Source organism: Myxocyprinus asiaticus, chromosome 23 (genome assembly GCF_019703515.2).
Source record: "Myxocyprinus asiaticus isolate MX2 ecotype Aquarium Trade chromosome 23, UBuf_Myxa_2, whole genome shotgun sequence".
Classification (NCBI taxonomy): Eukaryota; Metazoa; Chordata; class Actinopteri; order Cypriniformes; family Catostomidae; genus Myxocyprinus; species Myxocyprinus asiaticus.
Genome location: NC_059366.1, coordinates 7771513 through 7786125, shown reverse-complemented (window position 1 = coordinate 7786125; position 14613 = coordinate 7771513). Strand labels below are relative to the sequence as shown.

Sequence of the window (14613 nt, the reverse complement as noted above, 5' to 3'; positions counted from 1 at the left end):
GTAAATTTAGTTAACATGTTTTGGTAACTACATAATTATCATAGTTCCATTTGTGTTATTTTATAGTTTTGATGAGTTTACTAATATTTTAACATGTAGACAATAGTAATAGCAAATAATAAGTATGTGTGTCCAAACTTTTGACTGGTATGTAAACCACAGAACATATCACTCAATCAGCACACAATTTACTTACATTGTTGCATTCTCCAAGGAAGTAAAGTGCAAATCCATCAGCTTTTGTGGCTGTGACAAGAAAGAAAGAAAGAAAGAAAGAAAGAAAGAAAGAAAGAAAGAAAGAAAAAAGTATATGAATCATTTGCAGAGTCATGGATTGATGTATTATGTGTTTGAAATTAACATGAACATTTATAACAGTTGCAGTCCCAAAGTATCTATTTAAGTGGACAAAAAGAGACCCATGAAAATCACATCTGTTTAAGGTATTTAAAGGAAGGAAACATGTAACTAATTGCTAATACTCATGGCTACTATTTTTAAGGAACTATAATGCTACTTGCTTTTGAAGATGATCAAATTATCCCAAAGGACCAAAAGAATGCAAATTACAAAGAGTGAAAATAAATGGAAATCTGTGTGGTGTTTAAATGATGGTGTGCAACAGAGTCAGAAATAAACCTGTGCTCAGAGCAAAAATGACACAGAAAGTGACAAAAATACCCCACATATTTAAAATGTTTTATTATTTAAAATGTACACTAGCAGAGAGTTTATTGTGCTATGCTATCTAGTGTATCATTTACAGCTGCTATGTTCCCTATCTGTCACTCACTCGACGTTGGTGTCGATGTAGTGACACTAGGGGTCACTCTTGGGAGCCCGAGACACCTCTGGTCTTTGATAAAAGGCCAATGAAAATTGGCGAGTGGTATTTGCATGCCACTCCCCCGAACATACGGGTATAAAAGGAGCTGGTATGCAACCACTCATTCAGATTTTCTCTTCAGAGCCGAACAGTCATGCTCATTGAGCTGAATAGCACTGTTCATTCACCTCTGCTGGATCTGACGGTGCATTTCAGCGGCTTCTCCCTCCTCTGCACTGGTGCACTGCAGAGAACGCCCCTGGGCGCTTCGGCAGAAAAACTAGAGAGTATATTTTCTAAAAGAGCGTTTTTCCCCTCTAAAAGAGTATATTTCTCTAAAAGAGCGCACACGGAACGTCTTTTTAAAGATGCGCCTTTTTAAAGATGCTTTTCCGATTGTGTGTTATTCCTGGTTGTGCTCGTTATCTCTCGCCTTCTAACGGTCACGATCACTGTCTTTCGTGTCTGGGCACTGCTCACGCGGAGACAGCGTTCGCGGATGGTCATGTTCTCATTGCGAGAACATGTCCATGGCAACGTTGCGGTCGCGGCTCGCCTTCGTAAGAAAGCGAGCCACCCCAGAGGCTCCCGCCTCGGTCATTTTACCCACGGGTTTGAGGCCAGCGCTGCTAGCACTGGGGGCGATTTGGGGACCCCAATGGGACCGCCTCCACCGGGTATCCCCCCGGGGACCTCCCATTCCCCAGCACGCTCGTCTGCCCCGATCGGGCTTCCGGGTGAGTCTGCCGGCTCGTCTCATGGCGAGTTCGACCTCTTATTCGGAGTCCGCGAAAGTGATGAGCTCTCGAGTGCAGCATCGGAGAGTGGGCTCGTCCAGTCGGAAGCCTCAGCTGGGCTCCTCCCTTCGGGGTCAATCGCTCAGTCACAGGCTGACGCGGAGATGAAGACATGCTTTCCCGGACAGCCGCGAGCGTCGGTTAGAATGGATTTCACTGCTCTTCCCTGAACCCTCGTGGCTCAGTGACTGGTTCCTGGGCTCGCGGCGCCGCTCAAAGCCACGCCCCGCCCCGTTCCTTTCTTCCCGGAAGTGCATGAAGAGCTGACGAGGTCGCGGGAGGCACTTTTTACTGCCCGGTCCCGATCTTTTCAGCTTCCCCGCTCCCACTACCCACGATGGTGGGGCGGCCAAGGGTTATTCGGCAATCCCCCGGTGGATAAAGGCGCTCGCGGTGCACCTATGCCCGCAGAGCGCTGCCACCTGGCGCGGGTGCCCAAAGCCCCCGTCCAAGGCCTGTAGGTTTACGTCGTCTCTGATGGCCAAGGCCTACGGTGCCACTGGACAAGCCGCCTCCACCCTGCACGCCATGGCTCTCCTGCAAGTCCACCAAGGCACTAAAGGAACTGCACGAGGGTAGTTCCACCCTGGGATTGATGCAGGAACTGCGCCCGGCGACCGACCTCGCTCTCCGAGCGACGGAGGTCACGGCGCGGTCTCTTGGGCGGACGATGGCCACACTAGTGGTCCAGGAGCGTCACCTTTGGCTCAACCTGGTCGAGATGGGTGAGGCCGACAGGACACGATTCCTTGCTGCCCCCATTTCCCAGGTGGGCCTATTCGGCGACACCGCCAGGGACTTTGCCCAGCAGTTCTCGATGGTAGAGCAGTAGATGGATGCTAGCCGGCTTATCCTGCCCCGGCGCAGCTCAAGATCCCGCACCCCATCTACTCATCGCCAAGGGTGTCCCCCTGCGGTGACTGCACCGGCTCCAATGCAGCCCACCCGTCTCGCATCCGCCCAGAACCCGTGAAAGGCTTCAAAGCGCCCTTGAGACGGGCGACCCAGGGACAACGAAACCCGCTGCTCTGGAGCTGGTAAGCAGATCTTCATCTTTTTGTTACCTTTTGCATTTAATTGCGCTGCATGCCCAAGTGGCTGCAGTACTCAAGAGCTCAGCAAGAGTGGTTTCCTTGTTCCCTGGGTCACATATCCGGTGTGTACGGCTGGCATCACGCCCACCGTCCACCACTCCATTTGGCAGGTTGGTGCTCCAGCGGCGGTCTCCCGCCCTGAGCGCCCAGCTGTGGCACAAATCCGCCCCCGATGTGACAGTCTCCACGGGTCACGAGGACAGGCCTCTTCCTCCCCCGTCCCAGGCTGTTCCGGGGGTGGTCACAAGGAGCCAGGTAAGTGCTTCGATGTCCTCGGACTCAGCACGGCCACGACGTGGTGTGGCACCTCGAGCTCCGCCCCGCCGTGAGGCCCCACCTGCCGGTACATCCGATGACGTTGTCCCTTTGGTCCCCCTTGCGCGGAACTTGGACACATGGCTTGCGCTTTCCAGGCCGTCACGAGGGCTGGTCCGGACCATCCGACTTGGCTGCGCGATTCACTTCGCCGGGCATCCGCCCAGGTTCAGCGGTGTCCACTTCACCTTGGTGAAAGACGAAAATGCTGCTACCTTGCGTGGAGATCACTACCCTCCTACGGAAGGAAGCGATAGAACCTGTCCCTCCAGCCGAGATGAAGAAAGGGTTTTACAGCCCCTACTTCATTGTACCGAAAAAAGGCGGTGGGTTGCGGCCAATCTTGGACCTGCGAGTACTGAACCGGGCTTTACACAGACTCCCGTTCAAGATGCTGACGCAAAGACGCATTCTAGCGAGCGTCCGGCATCAAGATTGGTTCGCGGCGGTAGACCCGAAGGATGCGTACTTTCACGTCTCGATCCTTCCTCGACACAGACCCTTCCTGTGGTTCGCGTTCGAGGGACAGGCGTATCAGTACAAAGTCCTCCCTTTCGGCCTGCCCCTGTCTCCTCGCGTCTTTACGAAGATCGCAGAGGCTGCCCTTGCCCCGTTAAGGGAGGTGGGCATTCGCATTCTCAACTATCTCGACGACTGGCTAATCTTAGCTCACTTTCAAGACGTGTTATGCGCACGCAGGGACCTGGTGCTCTCACACCTCAGCCGACTAGGGCTTCGGGTCAGCTGGGAAAAGCGCAAGCTCCTCCTGGTTCAGAGCATCTCTTTTCTCAGTTTGGAGTTGGACTCAGTCTCCTTGACGGCGCACCTTATGAACGAGCACGCCCAGTCGGTGCTGGCCTGTTTGAAGGCGTTCAAACAGAAAACAGCGGTTCCACTGAAACTTTTTCAGAGGCTCCTGGGGCATATGGCATCCTCGGCGGTGGCCACCCCGCTCGGGTTGATGCATATGAGGCCGCTTCAGCACTGGCTCCAGACTCGAGTCCCGAGACGGGCATGGCGCCACGGGACACACCGCGTGGCCATTACCTCGGTCTGTCACCGTCTTTTCAGCCCTTGGACCGACCTCTCGAGCAGGTGTTCCCCTAGAACTGGTCTCCAGGCATGTCGTGGTCACGACAGATCCCTCCAAAACGGGCTGGGGCACTGTTGGCAACGGGCACGCAGCTGCCGGCCTCTGGATGGGTCCGCGGCTGCGTTGGCACATCAACTGCCTCAAGTTACTGGCAATTCTGCTCGCCCTGCGGAGGTTCCGGCCGTTGATCCAGGGCAAGCACGTGCTAGTTCGGACAGACAGCACGGCAGCGGTAGCATATGTCAACCGCCAAGGCGGTCTGCACTCCCGCTGTATGTCACAACTCGGCTGCCGTCTCCTCCAACGGAGTTAGCAGCACCAAGTCGCTGCAAGCCACTCACATCCCGGGCAACCTCAACACTTCGGCGGACGCGCCGTCACAACAGGTTACCCTCAAGGGAGAGTGGAGACTCCACCTTCAGGTGGTCCAGCTGATTTGGAGTCGATTCGGTCAGGCACAGGTGCACCTGTTCGCCTCCCAAGAATCCTCCCCACTGCCCACTCTGGTACGCCCTGACCGAGGCCTTCCTCGGCATAGACGCGATGGCACACAGCTGGTCCCCTGGCATTTGCAAATATGCGTTTTCCCCCAGTGAGCCTGCTCGCACAGACCCTGTGCAAGGTCAGGGAGGACGAGGAGAAGGTTGTCCTGGTAAGCACCCTACTGGCCCACCCAGACGTGGTGCTCGGACCTCACGCTCCTCGCGACAGCTCCCCCCGAGCAAATTCCTCTGAGGAAGGACCTTCTTTCTCAGGGAAGGGGCACCATCCGGCACCTGCGCCCAGACCTCTGGAATCTCCATGTCTGGCCCCTGGACGGGACGCGGAAGACCTAAGCTGTCTCCCACCTGTGATGGTAGACACGTTCACTCAGGCTAGGGCTCCCTCTACGAGGCGCCTGTATGCCTTTATGTGGCGTCTGTTCACTAAGTGGTGTTCTTCCCGTCAGGAAGACCCCCAGAGGTGTGCAGTCAGATCAGTGCTTTCCTTCCTGCAAGAGAGGTTGGAAGAAAGGCTGTCCCCTTCCACCTTGAAGGTGTACTTTGCTGCCATAGCAGCACACCACGACGCAGTTGACGGTAAGTTCTTAGGGAAGCATGATCTGACCATCAGGTTCCTAAGAGGCGCCAGGAGGCTGAATCCCTCCAGGCCACGCCTCGTTCCCTCATCGGACCTCTGTAGTTTTTCAGGGTCTACAGAGAGCCCCCTTTGAGCTTGCAGTCAGCCGAGTTTAAGGCCCTCCTGACTGCGCTCACTTCCATCAAGAGGGTAGGTGACCTGCAAGCGTTCTCTGTCAGCGAAATGTGCCTGGAGTTCGGTTCGGGCTATTCTCACATGATCCTGAGTCCCCTGACCGGGCTATGTGTCCAAGGTTCCCACCACTCCTTTTGGGGACCAGGTGGTGAACCTGCAAGCGCTGCCCCAGGAGGAGGCAGACCCAGCCCTGTCGTTGCTGTGTCCGGTGTGCGCTTTACGCATCTATTTGGATCGCACGCAGAGCTTTAGAACCTCTGAGCAGCTCTTTGTCTGCTTTGGTGCACAGCGGAAAGGAAGCGCTGTCTCCAAGCAGAGGATCGCCCACTGGCTTGTTGATGCCATATCTATGGCATATCTCGCCCAAGACATGCCGCCCCCGGTAGGGCTACGAGCCCATTCTACCCGTGGTGTAGCGGCTTCTTGGGCCCTGGCCAGAGGTGCCTCTCTAACAGACATTTGTAGAGCAGCAGGCTGGGCAACACCCAACACCTTTGCAAGGTTCTACAACCTCCGGGTGGAACCAGTTTCGTCCCAGGTAGTGGCACGCAACCTGAGCGGATAAGCCCGGGATAGCCGGCCGGGTGTATCGCTTGCACATAGCGCCTTCCACCTCCTTTTGAGCTGAAGACATGCGCTGTTAATTCCCAGTAGTGTTCACAAAAGTTGTTCCCTGGTTGACTTCCTCCGAGCCCTGTGGCAGTCGAGTTTTCGGAGAGACTCACTGCCGGCCCAGTACACGCGCTAACTAAGAGCCCGGTTCTGGGGTAGGTGCTCCGCATGTGGCGGTTCCCTGTAAGGCTAACCCCATGCGATCTATATCTTCCGCTAGTTCGTTTCCCTGCTGGCAAACTGCATCTTCCTTGGGCAGAGCCCTTCTGCCCCAGTCTCCATGTTGTAGTAACTCCTCCCCCATTGGGCAGGATCTACCTTGAAGGCTCTCCACATGGTTGGAAAGACCATGTGATGTATTCTTCCACTTAAATATCCCCCCTCTCTTGGGGCGAGGTGTGGTCTCCGTGGTGTCCTCCCCTTGGGAGGGACACCCCCCGACTAGACCTGGCGGCCCAGTCAGATAATCCCCCTTCTTTTTTAGGGAGTGGAAAAAGAGAAGGGGAAAGAGGCCACGACTGGGTTAAGCCTGTCTCTATCTCTGGGTAGTCGACTTGTCCCCAAAAAGGGCTGTTCAACACTCATAACTGTGTTGGGGGAGGTTACGTGTCGACCTGGTGTGCTGGCTATGAGGCACACAGCAAGTCTGCCCACCACACACCGCCAGTTCACGTAACACAGTTCAGCCTTGTGGCGTTTTGTATAGGGACCCCTAGTGTCACTACATCGACACCAACGTCGAGTGAGTAACAGATAGGGAACGTCATGGTTACTGGTGTAACCTCCATTCCCTGATGGAGGGAATGAGACGTTGGTCCCTCCTGCCACAACGCTGAACTACCCGCTGAAATGGCCGGACCTTATATCGGCTCCTCAGCGTAAAACCTGAATGAGTGGTTGCATACCAGCTCCTTTTATACCCGTATGTTCGGGGGAGTGGCATGCAAATACCACTCGCCAATTTTCATTGGCCTTTTATCAAAGACCAGAGGTGTCTCGGGCTCCCAAGAGTGACCCCTAGTGTCACTACATCGACACCAACGTCTCGTTCCCTCCATCAGGGAACGGAGGTTACACCAGTAACCATGACGTTTTTTGATGTTGATTTTATAATGGGCAGCCATAATTGCTCAGATTACAAATGTGTTTTAATTTATTGGTTCAATTAAGGTATTTTACATACATGGATGACATGCATGTTTTATATGGTTAGAAAAAAAAGTCCTCATAAAAGGTAAAAAAATAAAATAAAATAAAATAAATAAATAAATAATAAAAATGCCCCTGAAAATAAATTCTAGGAGGAAAATATTGCCCCTTAATTAAAAAAGGTTAATTTCTGACACTGGTGAGCAGGAGTTTGGTTTACAGTAGTTAGTGCGAGTTTGTAACATGCAGGACTGAATGTCATGGCTTTGCAGTACTGCAGCATGCAGACGACACGTGGGTGGATGCTACAGTAAGTGACAGGCTGTGCAGTGCTCGCCCTGTGTGTGTGTGTGTGTGGAGTTGAGAGGTAGGAACACCCTTTCATGGATATTTAACCTGGATTAAGTACACTTCCATCTCAAATCTGTATTTAGCAGGATTGTGTGTCATTCAGAACTGAACTGAGAACTGAATTGAGAATGCCTTTACAAATCCCTTTCTTGGATTTAAATTGAGGAAGAAAACACAAAAGAACTGTAATTCAAATTTAAAGTAGGAGTAGTAGAAAGTAGATTTAGTAAAATGAATGAAAACTAATTAGTAAAATATTACAATTGTCAACATGAATAACCCATAAACATCCTATATGCAAAATATATGGGGTACCTCCAGAAACAATATACACTGAAAAAAAAAAAAAATAATAATAATTTTGGGGGGTGTTAATTACTATTCCTACAAATTGGTTAAAATGTACCCAAGAAACTATGATCTTCAGTTTACCTAATAATTTTAGATAAAATGACACAAAATGCTCTCTAATAATTTAATTAAAAACTACCACATAAAAAAGCTTCATAAAAATATATTTAAACCCTATAAAGTCATATGTATCAAATTTGATACACATCGTCTCACTCTCTGTTCAAGCTGAAACATAAAAAACATATGGTAGGTAAGTTTCACATGTTTATGGCACCATCTAGTGGTTATTTGTGAAAGAAAGTGGTTTAAATTTTTATATTGATATATTTAAAATGACTGCAAAAAAAGAGACTCTTGTATTGGGATAAATGACAGCTTATTTTAATAAATTAAAAGTGTCAGTAATGAATATATTTTTGCTGATATTTTAAAATGTGTATTTGCTGAATATAAGCAACTTATGCTTGGATAAAATTTTGTATATTATTTTATTGAAAACGCATGTTGAAATTACATGTACCAAATATGATACAGTAGGCTTTTAAGTTATATCACTCAATCACCATTACATTCTATTCATGCCCACTATAAAAAAATAAAAGCTTTGAAAATAATTTTTTATAAGATATATTTATAGTGTGAACTAATATTTCTGTGTATTTTCATATAAGCAGCCTGCTCTGCCATTAAAAAGATAATTTAACTTTTACATAAGTTTCTGAGACCCAGCGAAAAAAGTTTTACAATTTCTCTTTATTTAAATGTCCATATAGTGTTTAGTGCATAAAATACATATGATAAAATTGTTTATTTATTTATTTATTTATTATTCATATTGTATTTGATGTTGTAAATTGAACTGTGATACATTTCAATCCATATTTATAGACCAAGGAGAGGAAGTTGTCATTGCCACAAAAAAACAAACAAACAAAAAAAAGCCCAGGGAGCCCTCTGATAATAACCCCAAGATTTACCACTGTAGCATGTAAGGGCTAAGAAAACCTTAAATAACAAATGTCATATAAAAAAAAATGAATTGCTGGGCCTCAGGAGGATAATGACCTTTAAAGCCTAATGTACCAAATATGATGCATAATAAAACGTGCAAAAAAATATTTTTTTATTTTGTCTAATGACAGTTTAATGTAAAAAGTTCTTTCATATTTCAGGCTTTACAGGGTTAAAATCAATTTCATTCACGTACGCATGCGCATATGCGTTATCCACGACAGGATCGACAGAAAAAATGTCATTTGGAAACATTTGGTATGACATTTTTTTATTTATTTGTGTTTTAGATATTATACTTGGCAAATTGAAAGGAAATTGAAATTTTATATAAGTTTTATACTCAAGTAATTTTTATTTGTATAGTGCTTTTCACAACACACATCATTTCAAAGCAGCTTTACAGAAAATCATGCTTTAACAGAAAATTAAACTGTAATATCTATAATGTCTTAAGAGTCATCATTGTGTAGTTTGATTAAATATGATTGTAAATTGTGTATAAAAATAAATAATTATATAATAATTGTATTTAGAACCCCAGTGAGCAAGCCGAAGGCAGCTGTGGCAAGGAACACAAAACTGCATAAGATGTTGGTAAATGGAGAAAAATAACCTTAGGGGAAACCAGGCTCACTGGGGGGGGATGTGTTACCCTCTGGCTAACATCATGAATATAATGCCAGTGTTAGTTATTTGTGTGCAGTGCAAGTCATGGTTTAAAAATAGTAAACTGTGTAAGTGTTAAGGGCCAGTGTTTAATCAAAGATTTTGTATGAACTGTAAGATTAATTACTAATGTCTTTGAAGTCCATACTGGATTAACTGCAGAAGTTCACATAGATGCATTGTCCTTTGTTAGTTGGCTGATGAAGGCATTTGTTGGCAATTAATTGATAGTCTATGCATTCCAAGGTGATGCAGGCAGAGATCAATGAGGTGCACCGCAGTTCAACCGGCAGGTCATTTAGGTGAGGTCCATCCTAAGTCCAAGGTTCAGGAAGTGGCATATAAATTATCCCATGTCTTACAGTTGGAGTTGGAATCAGTTCATCCTCTGAAGTCCATCGTAATAGACTGAAGTGATGTCTGGCTGGCACCAGCTGCAGTTAGTTGTCATCACTCAGCGACATGTAGCAGTGGAGTCCGACACCAAGCAGGAACAGAGCTGGATCTGGCCGGCTTTGGTAACCTCGGGATATGACTCCCGAGGTTGAGAAAGGGAAACAAATAGAATAATATTAGCGTAGATGCCATTCAATTTATTGCAGAGTTAAAGATTATGAGAAATGTTTCTGGTTCCGGCAGACCTAACTAAAGTAGCCTAATTGTGAGTTGATGGATAAATGAGGTGTATGCCTGGCTGAATAGATGAGTCTTTAGTCTAGACTTCAACTGAGTGAGTGTGTCTGCATCCCGAACAGTGCGAGGAGTTAATAATATTAAGAAAAGGTTCTGAGATTACAGGGAATACCTCTTTTAAGAGCTTATTTGATCTAACAGAAATGTTGTGGCTTTTGATGTTTCGATAAGTTTTATTAGCTCTTCATGACCTATGACAGCAAAGGATTGAAGTTGCTCATGAGGAAAATTATGAGACTTTTTCCTGAGGTGCTGTGACAGACGATTGCATAATTTTTATTTTATTTCTGATGATTTCTATTTTATCAGTAAAGAAATTCATGAAGTCATTACTATTGTGCTGCGATGGAATATCTGGTTCAGCTTAAGCTTTATTCCTAACCAATTTAGCCACAGTACTGAATAAACACCTAGGATTGTTGTGGTTATTTTCTATAAGTTTGCTAAAATATGCGGACCTGGCAGCTTTTAGTGCCTGTCTGTAGCTACAGACACTATCATGCACCACGAAATACCTCTAATTTTGTATTCTTCCACTTGCACTCCATTTTCCGAGCTGCTCTCTTGAGAGCATGAGTGTGATCGCTGTACCATGGTGTGGGGCTTTTTTCTTTCATTTTCTTTAATCGAAGGGGGGCGATTATCAAGAGTGCTAGAGAAGACTGTATTTATATTTTCTGTTATTACATCAAGTTCTTCTAGACTTTTTGGCCTACTGAGAATATGAGACAAATCTAGAAGATTATTAGTGAAGCTATCTTTAATGGTTGAAAGAATAGTTCTACCTGAATGATAGCGTGGTGTAGATTGAGTGACATTAGCTGATCGCAGCATACAAGAGACGAGGTAATGATGTGAGATGTCATCACTCTGCGGTAGAATTTCTAAAGTATCAACATCAACATGATGTATTGGTCCTGTCACCTTTTGTCTGACTCCACGCGAGTTGAGAATATCGATAAATGCTAATCAAAATGTGTCATTTTCATTATCTATGTGAATGTTGAAGTCACCAACAATTAAAGCTCTATCCACAGTAACTACTAGAACTGATTTGCTAATTCACCATGGAAATCAGAATACAGCCCGTGTGATCTATATACTGTAACAAGGGCAAATGATGAGAGAGATTTTTTATTTATATCTGACAGTGTCACTTAGCATTATTAGTTCAAATGACTTAAATGTATTTTCTGTCCTCTGATTAACACCAAAAACTTCACTGTAAATTGTAGCAGCACCTCCTCCTCGACCCTTCAGACGAGGCTCATGTTTATAACAATAACCTGGGGAAGTAGATTAATTTAAACGAATATATTCATCCGGTTTAAGCCATGTTTCAGTCTAACAGAGCACATACAAACTATGATCTGTAATAATTTAATTTACAATTAGTGCTTTGGTTGAAAGAGATCAAATGTTTAGTAGCCCTACCTTTATATGATGTTTATCTTCAAAAAAAAAAAAAAAGAAAATTCAAGTTTGACCTTAATCAAATTCTTTCTAAATGATTTATTGAGGGGTTTGTGTTTGGTAGTTCGGGGAAAAGACACAGTCTCTATGTGCTATCTAGGTGATACAGTCTCTGTGTGTTGTAGTTTATGTGACCTGTGTGACGTCTCAAGGCAGCTTGCAGACAGATGGTTAAGTCATTCTGTCTGCTTCCTGTCTTGGACCCCAGTTAGTCAAATACTTTAACTAAGACTATGACTATTAAGACTATGAGACATATTACAAGAGAGGAGAGCGGCACCTTCCCTGGAGGGATGGAGTCCATCTCTCTTTAGCAGGTCAGCTCTACCCCAAAAATTCTTCCAATTGTCTATAAATCCTATGCTATTCTCAGGACACCACTCAGACATCCAGCCATTCAGTGACACAAATCTACCATAAATCTCGTCACCACAACAAGCAGGAAAGTGGCCAGAGCATATTACAGTGTCTGACATCGTTTTTGCAAGTTCACACACCTCTTTAACATCGAGTGATCTCTGACTGGCGAAACCGGACATCGTTAGTGCCGACATGAATAACAATTTTAGAAAATCTGTTTAGCATTAGCCAGTACTTGTAAATTTGATCTGATGTCAGACTCTCTGGCCCCCGAAACACATTTAACAATAGTGGCTGGAGTCTCTATTGCCATGTTCCTTACAATAGAATCTCCTATAACAAGGGTGCTTTCAACATGATTCTCAGTGTGTGCATCACTGAGTGGAGAGAATCGATTGGAAACCCTAACAGGAACGGTAGAGTGGTGTCAATTTGCTGAGCGAGTATGCCACCGAGACGTCACCCAAATGCCCTGCTGCGGGGCTCTACAGCCGGAACCAAAGTGTGTGTGTTGCTCGCTGTTCTACCCACATCCAAACAGTAACTACCGGCTTCTCTTTCTCACTGACCTCCACTAGTGTTCGGATGCATGCCTATAACTCATCAACCTGACTAATTCCATCCATTTATCACCTGTGAATCCCTCACTGCTGATGGAAGAAGCTATAGTAAACATGTGGCATGCAATCCACGAAACAATAACATGAGAGGGTGCCATGACTTACCGCAATTGTTTGTTTGTTGTTGTTGTGGTGGTGGTTCTTGAGCAGAGAGGGTTTGAGATTGCTGTGAATTACTCACGCAATTGCTTGCTGTTGTTGTAGTGGTTCCTGATCAGCAGAGGTTTGAGATTGATGCAATAATCAGTGTAAAATCCAGAGGAGAAAAAAAATGCATGCAGCTGAGATGCGAGATGTAGACAAGCAGAAAAAAGGAAAGTAAAAAGAAAGAAAACGGATGCGCGCAGTAAAATACATGGTTGAAACAGTAGAAAAGTGGAAAAAAACTAAGCACGCTGTAAAATTGCAAAGGATAAAATGATGAACTTAGAGGAATAAGCAATACTAAGCTACAAACACAGACCGGAACAGGAAGATGAAGTTCTTTCGTTATATCGGTTTTATCCCAGTGGCAAGGCTTTACAAGTTCATACAAGGTCCAGCTGCCAGCTCAGGAACATTTTACAAAGGGCTGAATGAAATCCTTTATTACGGGTTAAGATAATGTGATAAAATAACATTAAATTTGTTGTAATTAAAGTGTGACCCAGCTTTACGCTATTGTGCGGTGAACATTTTGAATGGGAGTATTTCTGACGCTGCAGGTTTTGATGCCTTTTGGAATTCAAATCGAGCAAGGCCAGTAATACTGAGAGACGAGATGCTTTTTACTGTCGCAGGTATGTATAAATGCAAATTTTTTTTTTAATTTTTTTTTTTTTATCCCCTTTTCTCCCAATTTGGAATGCCAAATTCCCACTGCTTAGTAGGTCCTCGTTGTGGCACAGTTACTCACCTCAATCCGGGTGGTGGAGGACAAGTCTCAGTTGCCTCCGCTTCTGAGACCGTCAATCTGTGTATCTTATCACGTGGCTCGCTGTGCATGACACCGTGGAGACTCACAGCACGTGGAGGCTCATGCTATACTCCGCGATCCACGCACAACTTACCACGTGCCCCACTGAGGGCAAGAACCCCTAATCGTGACCACAAGGAGGTTACCCCATGTGACTCTACCCTCCCTAGCATCCGGGCCAATTTGGTTGCTTAGGAGACCTGGCTGCAGTCACTCAGCACGCCCTGGACTCGCGACTCCAAGGGTGGTAGTCAGCGTCAATACTCGCTGAGCTACCCAGGTCCCATAAATGCACATTTCTGTTTAGATACTAAAGACATGAATATTTTTAATGCATGTTTATCGTGTTATGGATTTCTGAGTCTGAAAATATTTCAGTTCTTCCATGCATTCTACTCACGTTGGTCCTGCTGTTGGAAATCACAGAAAGTTGCAAGCATCTCACTGAGGCTCAGGTATGCGTTTCATATCAACAATGAAGGAATCATTGTTCTGCCACTGTTGGACTGGGATACAAGTATGGGCTAGCCATCGGGATTAAACCATGCAGCACATCCTGCGCAGTGTGAGAGCAGAATGGGATGAACCTTTCTGCACTGATGTACAGTATGGTAAACACAGCGCGAGTTGAGCAGCCCACTTGAATTCAACACCAAATTGGCTGTTAATACACCTGTGTGATATGGAAATCTTTCTGTCTTTCTTTAGCTATCATTTTGAGGACAATGAAGTACTGAATAAATGGAGCAACAAGGCTTGTGTACTGTTAATAGGACATTTTTTAAAGAACTGGATACCAGATCAGATGTGATTTTTATGTATTAAAGTTTTACTGTATTGTGCATTTAAACATTGATTCAAAGATGATTCTCTGTGAAAGATTTTTGTTTAGTCAACCCATTTGTACACATGTTGGTCAATAAATATTATTAACAATTACTTTTACCTATATATTGCATGCTAAAATTGAGAAACTTTGCTCAAAGA

The 14613-nt window shown here is 45.6% G+C and overlaps 1 protein-coding gene across 1 annotated transcript in view; it reads right to left on the bottom strand.

Annotated features, from left to right (window-relative positions):
- LOC127413922 (cAMP and cAMP-inhibited cGMP 3',5'-cyclic phosphodiesterase 10A-like) overlaps positions 1-14613 on the bottom strand; it is a 146271-nt gene that overhangs the window by 48682 nt on the left and 82976 nt on the right. Inside the window, 1 exon segment of the mRNA XM_051651493.1 lies at positions 197-246. Within this exon segment, the coding sequence (XP_051507453.1) occupies positions 197-246 (50 nt within the window).